Source organism: Leopardus geoffroyi, chromosome B4 (genome assembly GCF_018350155.1).
Source record: "Leopardus geoffroyi isolate Oge1 chromosome B4, O.geoffroyi_Oge1_pat1.0, whole genome shotgun sequence".
Lineage (NCBI taxonomy): Eukaryota > Metazoa > Chordata > Mammalia > Carnivora > Felidae > Leopardus > Leopardus geoffroyi.
In genome coordinates, this window is record NC_059341.1 from 95516595 (window position 1) to 95538634 (window position 22040).

General features: G+C 36.2%; 2 protein-coding genes across 6 annotated transcripts in view; one reads left to right on the forward strand and one right to left on the reverse strand.

The window, feature by feature from the left end:
- CNOT2 (CCR4-NOT transcription complex subunit 2) overlaps positions 1-22040 on the forward strand; it is a 133510-nt gene that overhangs the window by 25329 nt on the left and 86141 nt on the right. The window lies entirely within an intron of this gene.
- On the reverse strand, positions 10063-10575 carry LOC123591297 (60S ribosomal protein L32-like). Its single transcript, XM_045465401.1, has one exon. The coding sequence runs from the start codon at positions 10543-10545 to the stop codon at positions 10138-10140; it is 408 nt and encodes a 135-aa protein (XP_045321357.1). The 5' UTR covers positions 10546-10575; the 3' UTR covers positions 10063-10137.

Consider the following 22040-nt stretch of genomic DNA (forward strand, 5'->3'; position numbering starts at 1 on the left):
CCTGTCTTGTTCCTGACCTAAGGGGGAAAGGTCTCAGTTTTTCCCCATTGAGGATGGTATTAGTGTTGGGTCTTTCATATATGGCTTTTATGATCTCGAGGTATGATCCTCCTGTCCCTGCTTTCTTGAGCGTTTTTATCAAGAAAGGATGCTATATTTTGTCAAATCCTTTCTCTGCATCTACTTGAGAGGATCATGTGTTTCTTGTCCTTTTATTGATGTGATGAATCACATTGTTTTGCGGATATTGAACCAGCCCTGCATCCTAGGTATAAATCCCACATGGTCGTGGTGAATATTTTAATGTATTGTTGGATCCGGTTGGCTAATGTCTTGTTGAGGATTTTTGTGTCCGTGTTCATCAGGGAAATTGGTCTGTAGTTCTCCTTTTTAGTGGGGTCTTTGTCTGGTTTTGGAATCAAGGTAATGCTGGCTTGATAGAAAGAATTTGAAAGTTTTCCTTCCATTTCTGTTTTTTGGGAACAGCTTCAAGAGAATAGGTGTTAACTCTTCCTTAAATGTTTGGTAGAATTACCCTGGAAAGTCATCTGGCCCTGGAGATTCTTGTTTGTTGGGAGATTTTTGATTACTAATTCGATTTCTTTACTGTTTATGGGTCTGTTCAAATTTTGTATTTCCTCCTGTTTCAGTTTTGGTAGTTTATATGTTTCTAGGAATTTGTCCATTCCTTCCAGATTGCCCATTTTCTTGGCGTATAATTGTTCATAATATTCTCTTATTATTTTTATTTCTGCTGTGTTGGTTGTGATCTGTCCTTGTTCATTCTTGATTTTATTTATTTGGGTCCTTTCCTTTTTCTTTTTGGTCATACTGGCTAGTGGTTTATCAATTTTTTAAATTCTTTCAAAGAACCAGCTACTGGTTTCATTGATCTGTTGTACTGTTTTTTTGGTTTCGATAGCATTGATTTCTGCTCTAATCTTTATTATTTCTTGTCTTCTGCTGGTTTTGGGTTTTATTTGCTGTTCTTTTCTAGCTCTTTAAGGTGTAAGGTTAGGTTGTGTATCTGAGACCTTTCTTCCTTTAGGAAGGCCTGGACTGCTGTATACTTACTCTTATGACTGCCCTTGCTGTGTCCCAGAGGTCTTAATTTCATTTTTGATTGTTCATTGTTAGTATATAGAAGTGCAATTTTTTTTGCATATTTATTTTGTGCCCTGCAACCTTGCTAAACTGTTATTAAGCTAATATAAAATGTTATTAAAATCTAAGTTGTTATTTAGTGTAAAATAGTTTTTTTAGTAGCCTTTTTAGGATTTTCTATGTACAAGATCATGACATCTGCAAGTAGAAATAGTTTTCTTCCTTTCTGACTGGATGCTTTTTATTTCATTTTCTTACCTAATTACTCTGGCTACAACCTTTAGTAAATACAGTGTTGAAGAGAAGTATCAAGAGTTGACAGCCTTACTGTAGTTTTTCTTACATATTAGTTTGAGGAAGTTTCTTTCTAGTTTTAGTTAGTTGAGTATTTTTATCATGAAAGGTTATTGGGGTTTTTTTCCAATGATTTTTCTACATGTATTGAGGTGATCATGTGTTTTTTATCTTCTAATAATATAGTGTATCACATCATCGCATCATTTGATGTATGATGTTGAACAAGTCTTAAATTCCTGGGATAAATCCTCCTTGGTCATTGTGTGTAATTCCTTTTATAATTGCTGGATTTGATTTCCTAGTATTCTGTCAGTGTATTTTTTCCATAAGAGATATTAATACGTAGTTTTCGTTTCTTGTGATGTTTTTGGTATTAACAGAATAAATAATAGTCCTATAGGATGAATTGGAAAGTCTTCTGATGTGCTTTTATTTTATGCTTTAGAGGACTTTGTGAAGAATTGTTGTTAATTTTTCTTTAAATGTTTGGTAGAATTTACAAAGCCATTTGGGCCTGGGGTTTTCTCTGTGGGAAGTTTTAAAATTACTAATTCAGTCTCTTCACTTCTTATAGGTCCATTCAGATTTCTTGAGACCATTTTGGTAGTTTGTGACTTTCTAGAACTATGTCCATTTCCTCTATTTAATTTGTTAGCACATATTCATGTGCTAACCTTTATAATCAGTTCATGTTTACCTTTATAATCTTTTCCATATCTGGGAGTTTAGTATTGTGCCCTTTTCCATTCTTGAGTTTAGTACTTCTCTTTTTCTTGCTCGGTTTAGCTGTTTGTCAGTTTTGTTTATCTTTTTAGAAAACCAACTTTGGTTCTTCCGGTTTTTCTCTTTTGTCTTTCTTTTCTCTATTTCACTTATTTCTCAACCCATCTGTATTATTTTCTTTCTTCTGTTTGCTTTTGGTTTAGTTTATTCATTTGCTAAAAATTTGTTAAAGTAGAAGGTTAAGTTATTGATTTAACCTCTTTTTAAATATAGGTGTTTTTATATCAGAGCTATAAATTTCCCTTCGTTGCTTTCAGTGCACTCTATAAATTTTGGTATCTCTTACTTTTGTTCTCATTCTTCCCAAAATATTTTCTAGTTTTCCTTGCGATTTTTTTTTTTTTTTTTTTTCTATGCTCACTGTTTATTTAAAGTGTTGTTTAGGGTTGCTGGGTGGCTCTATTGGTTAAGTGTCTGACTCTTGATCTCAGCTCAGGTCTTGATCTCAGGGTTGTGAGTTCAAGCCCCTTGTTGGGCTCTGCACTGGGTGTGAAACCTAATTAAAAAAAATTAATTTCCACATGTTGTAAATTTCCCAAATTTCATTTTGTCGCAATTTGTTTTTTTAATTTTTTTTTAATCTTTATTTATTTTGAGAGAGAGACAGAGTGTGAGCAGGGGAGGAGCTGAGAGAGAGGGAGACGTAGAATCAGAAGCAGGCTCCAGGCCCTGAGCTGTCAGCACAGAGCCTGATGCGGGGCTGGAATTCAAGAACCATGAGATCATGACCTGAGCCGAAGTTGGACGCTTAACCGACTGAGCCACCCAGGCGCCCCTCATTTTGTCATTTCTAATGCATTACATTTTGGGTGGGGAACATATTTTAGATGCATAATTTCAATCTTTGAATATCTATTAAGATTTGTTTTATATCTGGTATATGGTTATCCTGGAGAATGGTCCATCAGTACTTGAGAAGAACATCTATTTTGCTGTTGCTCGGTATTCTATGTGTATTTGTTATATATAGTTTTCAAGTCTGTTACTGGGTTGTTGACCTTGCTTCATTTCTTCATTACTGAAAGTAGGGTATTAAAGTCTCCCAACTACTGTTGTTGAATCGACTACTTGTCTTTTGTTCTTTCAGTTTTTGCTTCATTTATTTGGGGGTTCTGTTAGGCTCATATGTTTATATTTTCTTGGTGATTGACCCATTTATGATAGGAAAATGTTTCTCTTTATCTCTAAAATATTTTTAGGTCTATTTTATGTGATACAGTTTATTAAGTCTGTTATATGTGACATATTTTGTGAGTTCTGGAGTAACTACTTCAGAATTCATATATGAAATAGCAACCATATGTTATTTCATGATAGATTTTTTTTTTAATGTCTATTGAATGACCCCATAGTGACAGCTGCTATTTACTGAGCTTAGTTTACTGTAAGCAGTACATTATGCTAAGCATTATATGAGTACTATCTCATTTAGTTGTCTCAACAGTCATATGAAGTTATTTATTTACTCTCCTAGTCTATAGATTCAGGAACTGGGGTCTGGAGAAGATGAATAATCTCCCCCAATTTCCCCAGCTAGTGGAAAAGCCAGCATTCAAATCTAGAAGGTTTGTCAGATTCTTTGGGGTCTTCTAAGGTTTCTAAGAGAGCTACGGACTATTGCTTTAGTTCAAAAGAGAGAAGAGTAGGTTGATAGATCACATTATTTTTCCACCTGCCCTCCATTCCACACCTTTTGACGTGTGAGTGTACAGTACCTACCATGAAAGATAGAGTTTATTTTTTGGCTCCCTTGGTGTTGAGTTTGGCCATGTGATTTGCTTTGACGAAAGGAATGCTAGTGGATGGCAAGTGAGCATGGCTTTTATTTTTTCATTTAAAATAAGTCTTTAAACTAAAAACAGAAAACAAAAACAGTTCACCCACAGAGTGAGCATAGACTTTATTTAAATCCATTGGGGTAGAGGTGGGCATGTTCTTTGTGCTCTCACTTTGTCCCACCAGAAGACCATTAGGAAACCGCTGATTTGAAGAGAATGAGACACAAATGGAATAGCTCTAATCCAATCGGCAACTTGATGCCATTCTAGCTGAGGTCAGTCTAACAACTCACAAGTGCCAAAGCAAGAAACTAATACTTTTGTTATATCACTCACTGAGATTTAGAATTGTTTATCAGGCAGCATATTTTGGGCAATAGCTGATGAATACGGTTAAAGTAATTTTAGAGAAATAAAATATAGTAATATTTTCTTTCACTGAATACTAAAAAAGAGCCTCTGTCTTTTAGATACACAGGAGTAAGAGTTTATTGACGGTAACTATGTTTTCCCAGATTGGTTAATTGGGGAACTCTAGAAAATTTTTTTCTATAATTGTTTAATGAAGAGTCATCATTTTCTAGAGTCATTTCTTGCAGACTCAGATGTGGAAAGAGAATTAACTAGAGAAATCTTTTTTTTTTTTTTTTAATGTTTATTTTTGAGACAGGGAGAGACAGAGCATGAACGGGGGAGGGTCAGAGAGAGAGGGAGACACAGAATCTGAAACAGGCTCCAGGCTCTGAGCTGTCAGCCCAGAGCCCGACGCGGGGCTTGAACTCACAGACCGCGAGATCATGACCTGGGCTGAAGTCGGACACTTAACCAACTGAGCCACCCAGGCGCCCCTAGAGAAATCTTCTTAAAGCCCTTAAAATCCTGCAGATTTTGTTGGCCTGTAACCATAGAAAAGGGGTTAAAAGTTTTTGAAGACAAAAATACTTTTATTTTTCTTATGTTACTCACTGCTCATCAGGTTAAGTGTACTCTTAATTTCCTCTATTTCACCTATTCCTCCACCAGTCTCCCCACTGGCAACCACCAGTTTGTTTTCTGTATTTAAGAGTCTGATTTTTTTTGGTCTCTTTTTTCTCTGTTCATTTGTTTCTTAAATTACACGAGTGAAATCCTATGGTGTTTGTCTTTCTGTGACTTATTTCACTTAGCATTGTACTCTCTAGATCCATCCATGTTGTTGCAAATGGTATGGTGTTCTTTTTTTATAGCTGAGTGGTATTCCATTGTGTATATATACACCACATCTTTATACATTTATCTGTCACTGGACACTTGGGTTGCTTCCATATCTTGGCTGTTGTAAATAACGCTGCAATAAACATAGGGGTGTATATATCTTTTTGAAGTAATGTTTTTGTTTTCTTTGGGTACATACTGGAATTATGGGTCATACGGTAATTCTGTTTTTGAGGAAACTCCATACTGTATCCCACAGTAGCTGTACCAATTTACATTCCCACTGGCGGTGCAGGAGAGTTCCTTTTTCACATCCTCTCCAACACTTGTTACTGTGTTTTTTATTTTAACCACTCTAACAGGTGTGAGGTAATATTTCATTGTTATTTTGATTTGCATTTCTTTGACTAGTTGAAACCTGTATGATTATTCAGGTTCTCTGCCCATTTTTTAATCAGGTTATTTGTGTTATTTTGGTGTTGAGTTGTATAAATTTTTTAATGTATTTTGGATATTAACTTCTTATCAGATATATCGTTTGCAAGTATCTTCTCCCATTCAGTGGGTTGCTTTTTGGTTTTCTTGATGATTTCCTTTGCTGTGTGAAAACTTTAATTTGGCTTAGTCCCAGTAGTTTAATTCTGCTTTTATTTTTATTTTATATTCCTCGCATGAGGAGAGATACCTAGAAGAAAAAATGTTTCTAACCACAAGGAAAGAGAGTAAGAACAGAGAAGAGCCACGAAAACAATTGTACAAGTAACAGAATGGCAATAAGTACATACGTAACAATAATTACTTTGAATATCAAAGGACTAAATGTTCCAATCAAAAGACACTGGATGACTGAATGGATAAAAAAGCAGGACCCATCCATATGCTGCCTACAGGAGACTCTGTTTAGACCAGAAGACACATGCAGGTTGAAAGTAAAGGGATGGTGGGGTGCCTGGGTGACTCAGTCGGTTAAACGTGACTTTGGCTCAGGTCATGATCTCATGGTTCATGGGTTCAAGCCCTGCATTGGACTCTGCACTTATGGGTGCAGAGCCTGCTTGGCATTCTCTTTCCCTCTCCACACGCTACCCACTTGCCACATGCTCTCTCTCTCTCGAAATAAATAAATAAACTTTAAAAAAAAGTTTAAAAAAATGAAGTTAAGGGATGGAAAATCATTTATCATGCAAATGTAAGTGAAAAGAGAGCTGGGGTAGCAATACTCATATTGGACAAAATAGACTTTGAAGTAAAAACTATAACAAGAGATAAAGGCAACTACCTAATGATAAAAGGAACAATCCAGCAATCCTCTTGGATGTAACAGTTGTAAATATCTTTGCACCCAATGTGGGAACACCTAAATTCATAAAGCAGCCATTAACAGACATAAAGGAAGAAATTGACAGTAATATAGTAATCGTAGGGAACTTTAATGTTTTAGTTACATCAATGGATCATCCAAACAGAAAGTCAACCAGAAAATAGTGGCTTTGAATGACCTCTTAGACCAGGTGTACTTAACAGATATATTCATTCAGTATATTCCATCCAAAACAGCAGAATATACGTTATTTTTAAATACACAGGGAACATTCTCTACAATAGATCACATGATAGGCCACAAAACAAGTCTCAGTGAGTTCAAAAAGGTTGAAATCGTAACATCTTTTCCAACCACAGTGGAACTAGAAATAACACCACCAAAAATCTGGAAAGAACACAATGCATGGAGGCCAAATAACATGTTACTAAAGAATGAATGGGTCAACCAAAAAATCATTGAGAAAATCAAAAAATCATGGAGACAAATGAAGATGAAAACAAAATGGTCCAGAATCTTTGAGACACAGCAGAAGCTGTGCTAGGAGGGAAGATTATAGTCATAGGCCTACCTCAAGAAACAAGAAAAAATAACCTAATCTTACACATAAAGGAGCTAAAAACCAAAATAAAACAGAACACAAAAAACAAAGCCCAAAGTCAGTAGAAGGAAGGAAGTCATAAAGATTGGAGCATAAGTAGGGGCGCCTGGGTGGCGCAGTCGGTTAGGCGTCCGACTTCAGCCAGGTCACGATCTCGCTGTCCGTGAGTTCGAGCCCCGCGTGAGGCTCTGGGCTGATAGCTCAGAGCCTGGAGCCTGTTTCCGATTCTGTGTCTCCCTCTCTCTCTGCACCTCCCCCGTTCATGCTCTGTCTCTCTCTGTCCCAAAAATAAATAAACGTTGGAAAAAAAAAATTTTTTTTAAAAAGATTGGAGCATAAGTAAATGAAATAGACATGAGGATGTCTATTCACACCACTTTTGTGCAACACAATACTGGAAATCCTAGCTACAACAATCAGACAAAAAAATTTTTTAAAAAAAGGAATAAAAAGCATGTAAATCAGTAAGAAAGAAATAAAACTTTAATTATCAGCAGGTGACTTGATACTGTAAATGGAAACCCTAAACATTGTACCAAAAAACACTTAGAACTGATAAATGATTTCAGTACAGTTGCAGGACCCAAAATTAATATACAGAAAGCTGTTGCAATTCTATACACTAATAAAGTGTATAGTGTAATATACACTATGTATACAATATATCTCGAGAAAGAAGGATAAAGCTGGAGGTATCACAATCCCAGGTTTCAAGAGATATTACAAATGTGTAGTGATCAAAACAGTATGGTAGTGGCATGAAAGTAAACACATAGATCAGCGGGACAGAATAGAAAGTCCAGAAATAGACCCACACTTCCATGGTCAATTAATCTATGACAAAGGCAAGAATATGTAGTGTAGAAAAAGACTGTTTCTTCAGCAAATATGTTGGGGAAATTGGACAGCTATGTGCAAAAGACAGAAAATAGACCACTTTCTTACACCATACACAAAAATAAACTCAAAATGTATTAAAGACCTATTTATTTATTTAAAAAAAAAATTTTTTTAACGTTTATTTATTTTTGAGACAGGGAGAGACAGAGCATGAACGGGGGAGGGTCAGAGAGAGAGGGAGACCATCTGAAACAGGCTCCAGGCTCTGGGCTGTCAGCACAGAGCCCAACGCGGGGCTCAAACTCACAGACCATGAGATCATGACCTGAGCTGAAGTTGGACGCTTAACCGACTGAGCCACCCAGGCGCCCCTTAAAGACCTATTTAAATGTGAGGTCTGAAACCCCAAAACTCCTAGAAGAAAACAGGCAGCGATTTCTTTGACGTCGGCTGTGGAAACATTTCATGGTATATGTTTTCTACCCCTATACTTTCAGTTTATTTGCACTTTTAAATGTAAATCATGTCTCTTGTAGATAGCATGTAGGTTTTTTCTGATTTTTTTTTTAATTTTTTTTTTTTAACCTTTATTTATTTTTGAGACAGAGACAGAGCATGAACGGGGGAGGGTCAGAGAGAGAGGGAGACACAGAATCGGAAACAGGCTCCAGGCTCTGAGCCATCAGCCCAGAGCCCGACGCGGGGCTCGAACTCACGGACCGCAAGATCGTGACCTGAGCTGAAGTCGGACGCTTAACCAACTGAGCCACCCAGGCGCCCCGGTTTTTTCTGATTTGTTGCAGTCTGACACTGCCTTTCATTAGATTTTTTATATTTAATATTGTTATTGATGTAGTGTAACGTGTATCTGCTATTTTGTTTTGTTTTCATGTCTTTTGTATCTCTCCTTTACTGTGTATCTGCTATTTTGTTTTGTTTTCATGTCTTTTGTATCTCTCCTTTACTGCTTTCTTTTACGTCATGTGTTGGTTGTGTTTTCCACTTAGTGTAACCTTTAATTCCTTTTATAGTATTGTCAATATATTCTTTTGTTTTCTTAGTTGTTGCACTAGGGCTTACCATATACATCTTACCTTATTGGAATCTACCTTAGACTGACACTAATTTAAGTCTGGTGAAATGTAGACATCTTGTTCCTGTGTAGCTTACTTTTTTTCTTCTCTTTTTTCGTGCTGTTGTTATACATATTACAGATCTATATTTTACAAGCCCAACAATATATTGTTATTGTTTTCATATGATTTCCTGTTATTTAAAGAAACAGAATAAAGGAGAGCAAGTATATTCCTAGAATAAGCTTAACTTATTCATATTTGAATATTTTAAAAATTTAATTGGATAATATTTTGGGATTTTTGCACCTATGATCGTGAAGAATATTGGTATTTAAGGTTTTTCTTTGCTTGTATTATCTTTGATTTTGGTATCAGTTGTAATGTTAGCCTCGTAAAAATGACTTTGGAAGTAATCCCTCATATTCTGTTTTCTGGAAGATGTTGTCTTGAATTGGTATTCTTTAAATGTTTGATAGAATTCACTGGTTAAACTATCTGGGCCTGGAGGATTTTAACTGTGAATTCAGGTTTTTTCAGTGAATATAATTCTATTGTGTGTTGATTTTGGAGGTTAGAAGTCTGAAATTAAGAGGATCATGTTCCTTTTGCTGGCTCTAGAGAAGAATCCTTTGTTGCCTCTTCTAGCTTCTGGTGGCTGTCACCAGTCGTTGGTATTTTTTGGTTTATAACTCTATCAATTTCTGCCTTGTCTTCACTTATGCATTTTCCTCTGTGTTTGTCTTTGTGTCTACCTCCCTTTTCTTCTGAAGATAGCAGTCATCAGATTTGGGCCCACCCAAATCTAGTAGGACCTCTTTTTTTTTTTTTTTTTTTTTTTTTTTTCCTTAATGTTTATTTTGAGAGAGAAAGAGAGGAAGAGAGACCAAGCAGGTTATGCGGGGCTTAGTCTCACAACTGTGAGATCATGACCTGAGCTGAAATCAAGAGTCAGATGCTTAACCTACTGAGCCACCCAGGCACCCCTAGTATGGCCTCTTTTTAACATGATTGCATGCAGAAAGACCTTATATCAAATATGGTTATATTTTAGGGGTACCAGGGGTTAGGTGTTGAATATATCTTTTTTTTTTTTTTGTAGTTTTATGGTTTTATTAACACAAATATGATGTGCACATAAACTGTCTATTCATTTTCTTCGCTGCGCAGTCTGGCATTGGGATTCGTGACTCTGATGGCCAGCTGGGCTGCTCTTTCCACAATGGCTTTACGGTTCTTGGAGGAGACATTGTGAGCAATCTCTGCACAGTAAGATTTGTTGCACATCAGCAGCACCTCAAGCTCCTTGACATTGTGGACTAGGAACTTCCGGAAGCCACTGGGCAGCATGTGCTTTGTTTTCTTGTTGCTCCCGTAACCAATGTTGGGCATCAAAATCTGGCCCTTGAATCTTCTGCGCACCCTATTGTCAATGCCTCTGGGTTTCCACCAGTTGCGCTTAATTTTGACATATCGGTCTGACTGGTGCCGGATGAACTTCTTGGTCCTCTTTTTAACGATCTTGGGCTTCACCAGAGGTCTGAGGGCAGCCATGATGCTGAGTTACAGATGGCTGCCACCTCCTCAGGCAGTGCCGAGGAAGAGGAGGTGTTGAATATATCTTAACTAGGTACACAGTTAACTCACTACATTTAAAAGTAGTATTTTAGTACTTTAATTAGAATGTGGAAATTTTGTCACCGTGTAGTTTCCTTTCCTTGCCCTTCTGTGTTGTATTACATCTGTGTGGTTCAAATACCCCTTCAGACAGTGATGTAAATTTTGTTTTCAATTATCTCTTATATTTTAAAGAATTTGAGGAGAAGAAGAGCATAGTATATCACTGGGATTAGCAGACTGTTACTGCAGGCCAAATCCAGCCTGCCACCTGCTTCTGTAAATTGTATTGGAATACTGCCATACCTGTTAATGTATTGTCTTTGGTTTTTCTTGCTCTACAATGCAGAATTGATTAGTTACAACAGAGACATTTGGCCTGCAAATCCTAAAATAGTTACTCTCTGGCTGACCCTTTTACAGAAAAAGTTTGCCAGCAACTCTTGGTCTATTTTATATACTCACATATTTGCCATTTTTGTTGTTCATGAAATTCTGGCGTTATTTCTCGCAGGTCTGATTATGATGAATTATCTTTGTTTTCTTTCATCTGAAAATGTATTTCACTTTCATATTTGAAGGAAACTTTGTTCCATTTAGAATTCTGGGTTGGCAGTTTTTGTAGCATTTGGCTAGAGTTGAGCAGTAGTGACTACCTTCTTTAGGCAGGTTTATAGACCCCTGTTTGCTATAGTTCCTGCTTTCTGTTTCTCTGACACTGATTCCAACTGTTAGTTGATATTTACTGTTGTGCTTTTGCTGTTGTAATTTTTACCATAGATCAGAAAGGAAGTAAAATTTTCACTCTACCCAGTTCTCTCTATAAAGTGGCAAAACAGAATGAGAAGTTCCTGTCTCAGGGAAAGTGGGAGAGACAGTGTATTTTAATGTTTAGAATAGTCAGGTGTTCAGAATATTTCTATGCATTCAGTATGCAAAGGGGGTCTTACCTATTCATTTTCTAACTACTTTTTTTCAACATTCGAGTCAAGGCATGTCATGCTGTAGAATTATTTTTAAAATGCTTTAGTACTGGGACACCGGGGTGGCTCAGTCAGTTAAGCGTCCGACTTCAGCTCAGGTCATGATCTCACGGTTCGGTTCGTGAGTTCCAGCCTGCTGACAGCTCAGAGCCTGGAGGCTGCTTCAGATTCTGTATCTCCCTCTCTGCCCCTCCCCAGCTTGCTCTCCCTCTCCCTCTCCCTCTCCCTCTCCCTCTCCCTCTCCCTCTCCCTCTCCCTCTCCCTCTCCCTCTCCCTCTCCCTCTCCCTCTCCCTCTCTCTGTCTCTCTCTCTCAAAAATAAACATTAAAAAAAAATTAAATAAGTAAAGTGCTTTAGTACCTCATACCATCATTTTCTTTTTCACACTAGCTTTTATTCCTATATAATTCATTTCTTTCCTAAAACTTTTTGTCATGTATTTACAGAGTTGTCTTTACCTTGTCTTGCTTACTTATAGCCCAGTCACATCAAAGTTGGTTTAACCTTAGTTTGTGAACCAGAAAACATAGATTCTGTTTTCTCTGGCTCTGTCACAAAATAGCTGTATGTGTGACCAGAAGAAGGCACTTAAGTTTCACCAGGTCATAATTTCTTGATCTCTGAAATGAGGAGTTCAATTAAATATGCTCATGAGGCTTTTTTCATTTCTTAAAGTTCTTTGGCGTTACTTTCTGCAATCTAATCCATATTCTGATATTCTAATCTAGGTGTTATTTTCCCATTTTGGGCCATGAACCCCTTTGCTCTCTGTGATACATGTGGACCCCTTCCCAGAGTAATAGCTTAATCATGCAAAATTAAATGTGTATGCTTATGAGGATACCAATTATGTATTAGAGTATGTCTTTTTAATATCAAAGAAATTCAGTAATGTGCTTATCAACAAATTCTAGTGGTATACAATAAATTTTAAACTAATGAGTATAAATGATAACCTGAGATTTGAAACAAAGTAATAGGAAAATATCTGTCGCTTCTGATGGTAACAAAGTCACAGGTGTAACTGATACTGTTACAGCTTGTTGCTTATATTTTTAATAAAGGAAATACTGCCTTGCAGTTAGAGGTTAGTAAAATAAAGATGTAATTTTTTTTCTCATTTAAGTTTATGCACCCTCTACATTTCATCAGCAAACTCTGAGGATTTGTAGAACCCAGGTTAAGAATTCCTGCTGTTAGCTACCAGGACATTTAAGTTATTTTTTACTGTGTTAGGTAAACACAAATTATGTTTAATACATATTAAGTATATTACTTAGTCAAGGAATATTACTACTAAGATGTGAATATTATTGCCATTTGTAACTTTGTGTTACTCATTGCTTTATTACTCCATGGAGAATAATTTGGAAACATGGTTTCTGACCCCAGGATATTTACAAGTGGAGTTTTATTACAGAAATAAATTCTCTAGTATTCGTATTTCTTATGGGTATTTCTCATTCAGTTCTTTTTTACTGTTACTGTTTGTTTACTACCTGGCATATTATAGAACTCAGTAATTATTTTTGGAAGGAAGTTAGAATTCTGAGTATGATTATTATCAGTATCAAGGATCTTGACTGTTATAATGCTGAATAATTGTTTCAAAGTAGTAAATTTCTATTTGAAATAGTTTGGTTAGTATGTCTTAAAAGGGAATACAAATATCCCTTATAAATGACAAACTGCTATAGTTATTCTTAACATAACACATGATAAAATGAACTTGGCTCTTAAGCACATAAAGCAAGTAGAACATTTTGTCTGTATTGCCCGAAAAATTTGAGTTGCAGTATTTTGTCAGTATGCTCGATTCAATAGCAGTAAAACTATATATTGGGGTAAAGGTTCTGTATAGTTTCTGTGTTCTCTTACTACTGTGCTGGTTGATGGAGTTGACACTAAATAGACTCATATTCTTCTTTGACTCTAGATTTACTCTACTTTTAATTTCTCTCCTGGAAACATATGTCCCAAGTTTTTATAGGGTTTCTTAGCTGTCCCCCTCCCCAGAGAGAATATCTGTTTGTTACATACCGTTCCTTTATATACAGAAATGTGTTTGTGTCCAATGTCTGTAACAAAACTCCACTTAACTGGTGTGCTCTTTTATTTTATTACTACTTTTAAAAAATGTTTATTTAATTTGCGAGAGAGCACAAGTTGGGGAGAGGGTTAGGGAGAGAGGGAGAGAATATCCTAAGCAGGCTTCATGCTCCACGTGGAGCCTGACATGGGGCTCGATCCCACAACTGTAGGATCATGACCTAAGCCAAAATTAGGAGTTGGATGCTTAACTGCCTGAGCCACCCAGGCATCCCTGGCATATTCTTTTAAACCATTGCTTCTAATTCCTCTAGTCCAGAGTATTCTGAGCACTTACAGCAATTGATCTACTCTAGTTTATTCTTGTACCTTATCTCTTGTCGGGTTAGTTATATGCCTAAGAATCTGTTGATTTTATGCCCATGTTAATGTAATTTTTAGTTTAAATATGATCTAAGCTGCTGAAACGTAAGTGTAGAAAGAATTGTTTTAATGAAAAGTAAGGTGGATGCTTTGGAAAGACTTTTTACTTTTTAGTGCTTTAAAAATTACTAAAGGATTAGGTTTAAGTAAGCCTAAAGGTTTAGGAAACTTTTGGTTCAACTACCTAAACAGGAAAGAAAATTAACTTTCTCTCCTCTTTGGAGGAATGGCAGTTTTTGTATTGGTTAATGCAGCAGCTATGTGATTAACACCTGGGCCAATTTCTTTCCATCTTACTGTTCGCTATTGTTAGAATGCCTTCTTCTCCTTGAGCTAACTCTAATCATGTTTACAAGATGGCTACAATAAGTAGTTTTAGAGGTGGTATTCTGACATGACAACATCCAGGAGGAAAAGGAGGACACCCCCCCCCCCCTTCTTAACATCCTACCCTTCTTGTCTCTGTGGCCAGAATTGGTTGATAATATCTTCCATAAATCATTTACTGAGACATGGGTAGCCTTGTTATATTGGCTTAGACTAATCAGCATTTTCTCCTAATACAAATGGGAAAGGTTGGACATTTAAACAAGTATGGCTGTCACAAGGGAGAAGGACTGTTAGGGAGTCAACCAGGAGTGCTATAGTGAGACAATTACTAAGAAACTAGAAAATATTATAAAAATTCAGAAAGATTCTGTTACTTAAGAACCTCTAAGATCTTGTTCAACTTTACACCAGATTAAAACTGGAAATCTTAAGACATGCGTTATAGATGTAGTTTATACAAAAAGATCATATGACAATCTAATTAGTAATCCTAAACTTAAAAGGCCTAGTCCTGTATCAGAATATTAATGGGAATAAATATACGTTATATTTGAAAAGTATGTAATTTTTTGGATGATATTTGTAGCAACTAACTTAAAATTTATCTCTGGTTACTGGTCTTGTGATGCTTTTATTGTAGTTCTTTTAAGGAAAAATGTCTTCATAAAAATAAACTTACTAAAGGATTTAGTATATTTTTGTGGTTGATTTATTCAGTAAAGTATCTATTTTATAGATATATTTACTTATAGATATATTTACTATATTTTATAGATATATTTACTTATAAATATAGATATATCTATATTTACTTATGGATATAAAGTATCTATTTATTCGGTAAAGTATCTATAAAAAAGTGACACTATTTTAGGTACTAGATAGTAAGCAGAATAGACAGGGTTCTTCTGTTTAAGGCGCTTACTTACATTCTAAAGTGTGGAGACAAACAAATGAGAACAAAATTCAGATAGTGAATGCTCAGAGAAGGTTTCTCTGAAGAAAGACAATTAAGCAGAGATATGAGTGTCAAGAAACTGGCGTGTGAAGATTTAGGGGGAAGATCACTGAAAAAGAGCAACAAAAGTTAAGGCCCTAAGATGAGAACTGACTTGGTGTGTTGAGAATCACAAAGAAAGTCTGTATGGCTAGAATTTAGGCAAATGGTAAGATATACCCTCACCTCTTTTTTTTTTTACCTATCATTATGATCACGGTTTTCCCTGTACCCTTAATCTCCTTTCTTTTCTTATGCTTCATTGTACTCCCTAGCTTTGGTTAAATTAACCTCTACCAACCACTCTTCGTGCACTCTCTGCAGCTGCACTTGGCTGGAGAAGAGCACAGCGAGGGACACCCATGTCAGGTGGGCCCTTAGTGCTACTTGGTGGTTCTGCTCGGCAGTATTACCTCTGATCTCTTCACTCTCCCACTTTCTTAGAAGACTATTTCATACCTTTTTCTCCTTCCTCAAGCATGTACTACTTCTTTCTATATCCTCACGTTGAGTTGATGACCTTTCTTATTTTACTAAGAAAATGGAAAACAAAAGCCACCAGATGAGAAATTCCATGCTTAGTGAGAGGTTTACCACAGACCTGAATCTGTACCCATTGACTATCTTCACTCTGATGATATTGATGATATGTTCTTTTGCCTATCTAAGGTCAGTATCTCTTACAGATTCCATCCATACCATACTTGTCATTCTAGTCATTAGTCTAGTAGGACTACTCCCTCTATCTTGTGTTGTAAGTTTTCCTATGTTACAAAAGGCTTCTCTTGCCTCCACGTTTTCCTTCAGCTAGTTCCCACTTCCCTCATCACTTTTATGGCATAACTCCTTGAAAAAGATATCTGTATTTTGTTTCCAGTTTTTCTATTCTTTCTGAACTTGATCCAGTCAGTGCTTTTATTTCCACCATTCCACCAGAATTATTCTTGTCATGATTACCCAGTGACTTTCATGCAGTTAAATCCAAAGATTAATTTCCATCTTATTTTATTTTTATCAAACAGAGTTTGAAACAATTCTCTATGCTCTTCCTTGAACCACTTTTCCCCTGTAAACTTCCAGCATATTTATACATACTTCTTGGTTTTCATCTCCCTCACTGCTGCTTCTCCATTTCCTTTGCTTGTTGCGTCTCATCTGACTGCTGGATGTCAAAATGCAGTGATACCTAGACCAAATTGGCTGTTAGATGGTTCTTAGAGGAAATAATCGAGGGAGACCAATTAGGCAAGATACAATTGTGGCTTGAACTATAGTGGTGGTAATAGAGATGTAGACAGTGGATTTCTGAGGGTGCCTGGGTAGCTCAGTTGATTAAGCGTCTGACTTCTGCTCAGGTCATGATCTCCTGGTTTGTGAGTTCTAGCCTCATGGCAGGCTCTGTGCTGACAGCTCAGAGCCTGGAGCCTGCTTCGGATTCTGTGTCTCCCGCTCTCTGTCCCTCCCCCCTTTTCTCTTCTCTTCTCTTCTCTCTCTCTCTTTCTCTCTCTCTCTCAAAAATAAACAAACATTTTTAAAAATTAAAAAAAAAAAAAGGATTTCTGGAGGAATTTTGAAGTCCCCTTCATAAAGAATTGTGTAAAGGTAAGCTACATTGGATGTATTCATTTCTATGACTGAGACAGACACAAAGACCTTAGTTGACAAAAATAATCTGCCAGTCTTGAAACAATTTAGCTGTTTGTCTTTTGGTACAGGGCCTGTTTTTTTCTCTGCTTAGGTTCTGAAGTTGTATCTGAAATGGTATTGCGGGTACTTCCTGATCAGAGTCTTCCTGAACTTTGAATCTCCAGTTGAGTAATGTCTGTTACTTCCGCCCCCCCCCCCCATTGCTAATTTCTTTATTGTAGCAGAAGACTGAGACTTTTGAATGGAAGTATTATTTAACAGCTAGACTTTCTTGGAATGGTTTCATGGAAAAAAATAATTTTCCACGAAAATATATATGAGAAGTAGTAAAGCATAGTGGCTAAGACTTGGATTCAAGTCAAGTGGACATGAGCTCAAATTTTGGCCTTGCTACTTCAAGGTAACTTACTCCTAGCTCTTGACCTTGTGTAATTTCCTTATTCTCAGTTGTTTTCTCATCTGGACGAAAGCGATAGTAATATTTACCTTATTGAATCATTTGGGGGATTGAAGGAAATTGCACAAGTAAGGTATTTAGTGCACAGTACCTAATACTTGGCAAATTATAGATAATATTACATTTCTAGGAAGGAATGTTAAGATTGTGGACATATGTTTAAAACCTAAGTACAGAGGCACCTGTGTGGTTCAAGCCCCACATAGGGCTTGCTGTTAGGGCAGAGCCCACTTTCAGATCCTTTGTCCCTCTTTGCCCCTCCCCTGCTTACACTTTCCCCAAAACAAAACAAACAACAAAAGCGCAGGTTTTCCCTGCTGTCTGAAGTAGAGCATTCCTATGGAACCTTACCTAAGCCACAATGACATAAAGTGAAGAAACAATTACCTTTTCCTAAAAATAAAAATCCTCTTTGGATTTCTTTCAGTTAGGAAAACAGATACTAATGTAGATGTTTTGTAAAAGTGAAGTGGTGTAATGCAAACTTTCAGATATGGGGGAAACCTGTACTGACTGTATAAGAGGAACTTTATTAAAAATTTCTTCTAACAAGGTTTATTGTAATGTTTGCATCTACTTTTTTGTATTACCCACTTCTGAACTTAATAATCCATGTATTTCAACCAAAGAAATCTTGTGCTTGTAAAACATTTTAAGAAGTAATGTTTAAGACCTAGCATTAGTTTTCAGAGGTAGGAATAAGACCTGGCAAGGAAAGGGCACGTGGGCATGCAAAAGAAACGAATAATGCTCTTACATTACCTTCAGTTTATAGTGTTTGTTTTTGCTCAATACTTAGGCTGAAATGAAAACTTTTGATTTTCACTTTCCTGTACAGTCTTAGCCCCAAAAGTCTTATTAACCTTGGCTGCACATTAGAATCATCTGGAGCACTTTAAAAAGCACCTAATGAGGGGGTTCCATGCCTGCCCAGTTAATGAAAGTAGGGGCAAGGGAGGGGACATCAGTGTTTTTTAAAAAATCCCTAGATGATTCTGTTTGCATCCTGTGATAAAAAACTATAAATCCTTTAGCCTATCTCTGTCCTCTCTAAATATGCCCGCTTCTTTTTCTGATGGTGTCCTAGACAGTCTTGTACCAGGGCTCTGCCTAGTACCCCTGGCCATTCCCTTGTCCATCATACAAAAAATAGTGTAACATTTAACTCTTTCATATGAAGACAAACTTTGAGGGGTTTGGAAAATGTTCATTTAGTTAGTGTTCACCCACGATAGCCCACTCTTATGTTATCTTCTTTAAAGGGCAGCTGTGGGGCACCTGGGTGGCTCAGTCGGTTAAGCGTCCGACTTCAGCTCAGGTCACGATCTCACTGTCCGTGAGTTCGAGCCCCGCGTCAGGCTCTGGGCTGATGGCTCAGAGCCTGGAGCCTGCTTCCGATTCTGTGTCTCCCTCTCTCTCTGCCCCTCCCCCGTTCATGCTCTGTCTCTCTCTGTCTCAAAAATAAAATAAATGTTAAAAAAAAAATTTTTTTTAAATAAATAAAGGGCAGCTGTAATTATTTTCTGCCTTTTTTTTTTTTTACTTAAGCTGTATTTAATACTGTTATGAAAATTGGAAAAATAATTTTGAGAGTTAAAAATATGTATATAATTGACTTGTTAGATTTATGTCAAAAGCAACTTTTTAATTACTTTTTGTAAGAAGCTACATAATTTCCCTTTATCACTTGATTATCATTTTTTCAGAGATAATTTTGGTAAGCCTAATCAGTTATGACAGTGGGTATGGACTAGTCCGTTTTTGTTATCACCTTATCACTAGGATCAACAGCTTGTATAAATTATTATGAGAAAAAAACATATTGCCTATAAAATTTTTTCACATTTTTTCAGATTTCTGGTTCACATGTGGTATTTTTTAATTGCTGATATGAAATAACAATATTTAATGACCTTACAGCCATTCTGCAAGGAGAGTAACAAGGGAGTTGTTACATATTTTAAGGAGTTTTAATTAGAGATTATAATTTTAGCAAGCTCTTTTGTTAAATTAATAGAACTATCCATTCCACAGTAGATTATGAGGCTAATATGACTTGGTCTTATTTAAAAAACATTCTTTTAAAATGTTTATTTTCGAGAGAGAATGAGCGAGCTGGGGAGGGGCAGAGAGGTGGAAGACACAGAATCCAAATGAGCTGTCAGCACAGAGCCTGACACAGGGCTTGAACTTGTGAATCCAAGATCTTGACCTAGCCAGAGTTGGGCGCTTAACTGACTGAGCCACTGAGGCGCCCTGATTTGGTCTTGTTTTAGAGGGACTGCTTTGGCAATAGCTACTTCAGTCCTTGGAAGCCTTTGTGGATTTTTAGCTAAAGGTTCTAAAACATTTATTAATTTTAATACTTTGTTTAGCTCTTAATTAACATAAAATTAGTAAGTACTAAAAATTTGGCCTTTGACACATTTTGTTGATCAGTTAATTCAAACAGCACAGTTACTTAAATGAAGTTTATGTATCATAAATCTGGTTTATAAATTTACTTGATTCTAGTCATGAGCTAGATTGCATTGATCTTATATGAAGAAATTGAATCACGTGGAAGCTAATAACTTGTGTAAACATATGTAAGTTTTCAGGTAGCAGGAAGCTTAGAACGCCCTTGATTGTCCTGAGTTGGAATTTTAATTTCATTTAAGCCTAAAATAACAGATTTTAATTCCCAAGCCTGTGGTTCAGAAATTATTGAACTTCTGTCATTTAATAAATTCATTGGGGCTGTCTTTATTGTATTTCATTTTATTTGGGACTTTTAAGACTTGGTAGTAGGATATTTCTGTGTTGAGATGCTGGATGTTTTAGACAGTTGTACTGGTTTTCTACTCTTAGTAAGTTCTATGTATCTGGTACCCAGAATCCTCTTTGGCATATATGTGAGAGAACTACACAGGTATATTAGAAGTAGTGCATCAGGAAGGCTACCACTACAGAAAATAGAAGATACACCAAATTAAGTTACAAAATATGAAATGATGACAACCATAGAATATATTGATTTAAAGAGAATATGTCAATTTATTTTTATTTGTTTTCCTTTGTAAATATGGGCAGCTTTTCACTTTACATGGTAATTCTAGACCCATGAAGCATGGAATATTAAAACATTCAGAAACACTACTTTAATTAATGTGGCAATTTTCCCACATTCCATTTGTTATGAAACTGAAACTCCTCTGAGTTTTACTTACATCTGTTTCATCTGCTTACGTTTCTTGTATGTACAAGTCATCAACTCAGACATTTTGAAACATTTATCCATGTGATTGAACCAAAAATTGTTCAGAAAATAGGTTCGGGGGCGCCTGGGTGACTCAGTTGGCTAAGCATCTGACTTTGGTTCAGGTCACGATTTCACAGTTTGTGGGTTTGAGCCCTGCGTTGGGCTCTGTGCTGACAGCTCAGAGCCTGGAGTCTGCTTCAGAGTCTGTGTCCCTCTCTCTTGCCCTTCCCCTCTCATGCTCTGTCTCTCTCTTTCAATAAATAAATAAATAAATAAATAAATAAATAAATAAATAAATAAATAAAAAAGAATAAAGAAAATAAGTTCATAACGTTTTGTAACTACAATCTACCTATTTATAAGAAGGTGCTTGACATAGTTCTGGAATTTGAGTAACCTTGAGATTTTAAAGATAATGGCTAAGTGCACTTACTTCAGCTTTTATTAAGCTCCAGTGAAATTGGTCCTATCTGGTAGTCTGTTCTAATACTCAACCTGGAATGTAATGTCCTCCTTTTTCTTTCTTTCTCTTTTTCTTTCTCTTTTTCTTTCTCTTTTTCTTTCTTTCTTTCTCTTTCCTTCCTTCCTTCCTTCCTTCCTTCCTTCCTTCCTTCCTTCCTTCCTTTTCTTTTCCTTCTTTCTTTCTTTCTTTCTTTCTTTCTTTCTTTCTTTCTTTCTTTCTTTTTCTTTCTTTCTATTTATTTTATTTATTATCAAATTGGTTTCCATACAACACCCAGTGCTCCTCCCAACAGGTGCCCTCCTTGTAATGTCCTCTTTAAAAAAAAAAAGAGTAAAGCTTATCCAACTGGTTCAACTGTCTTAACTTGGCCAAATTCACATTGTAGCTTAGAAGTTGAGTTGGTAATGACTGCCAAATTACAGATGTTTTAGATACAATTCCCAAACTCCTTAGGAAGCTGAAGCCAGAGAGAAATTGATTAAGCTAGTACTAGAATTCAGATTTTCTGGTTCTTGGTCCATTCAGGATATATATTTTTATATGATGATGTCACATCCAAAATTTAATAGCACTCAGAATAAAGCTAATAACTATTTTCACTCTCCAATAAAGTATTTTCTAGAGATTTTTCTCTAGATTCCTGACATTTGAGTGTTACCAGTCTGTTAAAAAGAGATAAACTTATTTAGCTTAATTGCAAATTAAGAGATATTAGAGATAAACTTATTTAACTTAATTATAAATATTAAATAAAATTTTAAGCCTTTTAGAAATTAGCTTTGTTTACCTTGTTGAAAAAATCTTTTAAATACCCTTATATCAAGCTTATCTTTCAAAGTATA

Excerpts from the sequence above, each read along its gene's own strand:
- LOC123591297 (XM_045465401.1), bottom strand. The coding sequence starts at position 10,545 with ATGGCTGCCCTCAGACCTCTGGTGAAGCCCAAGATCGTTAAAAAGAGG.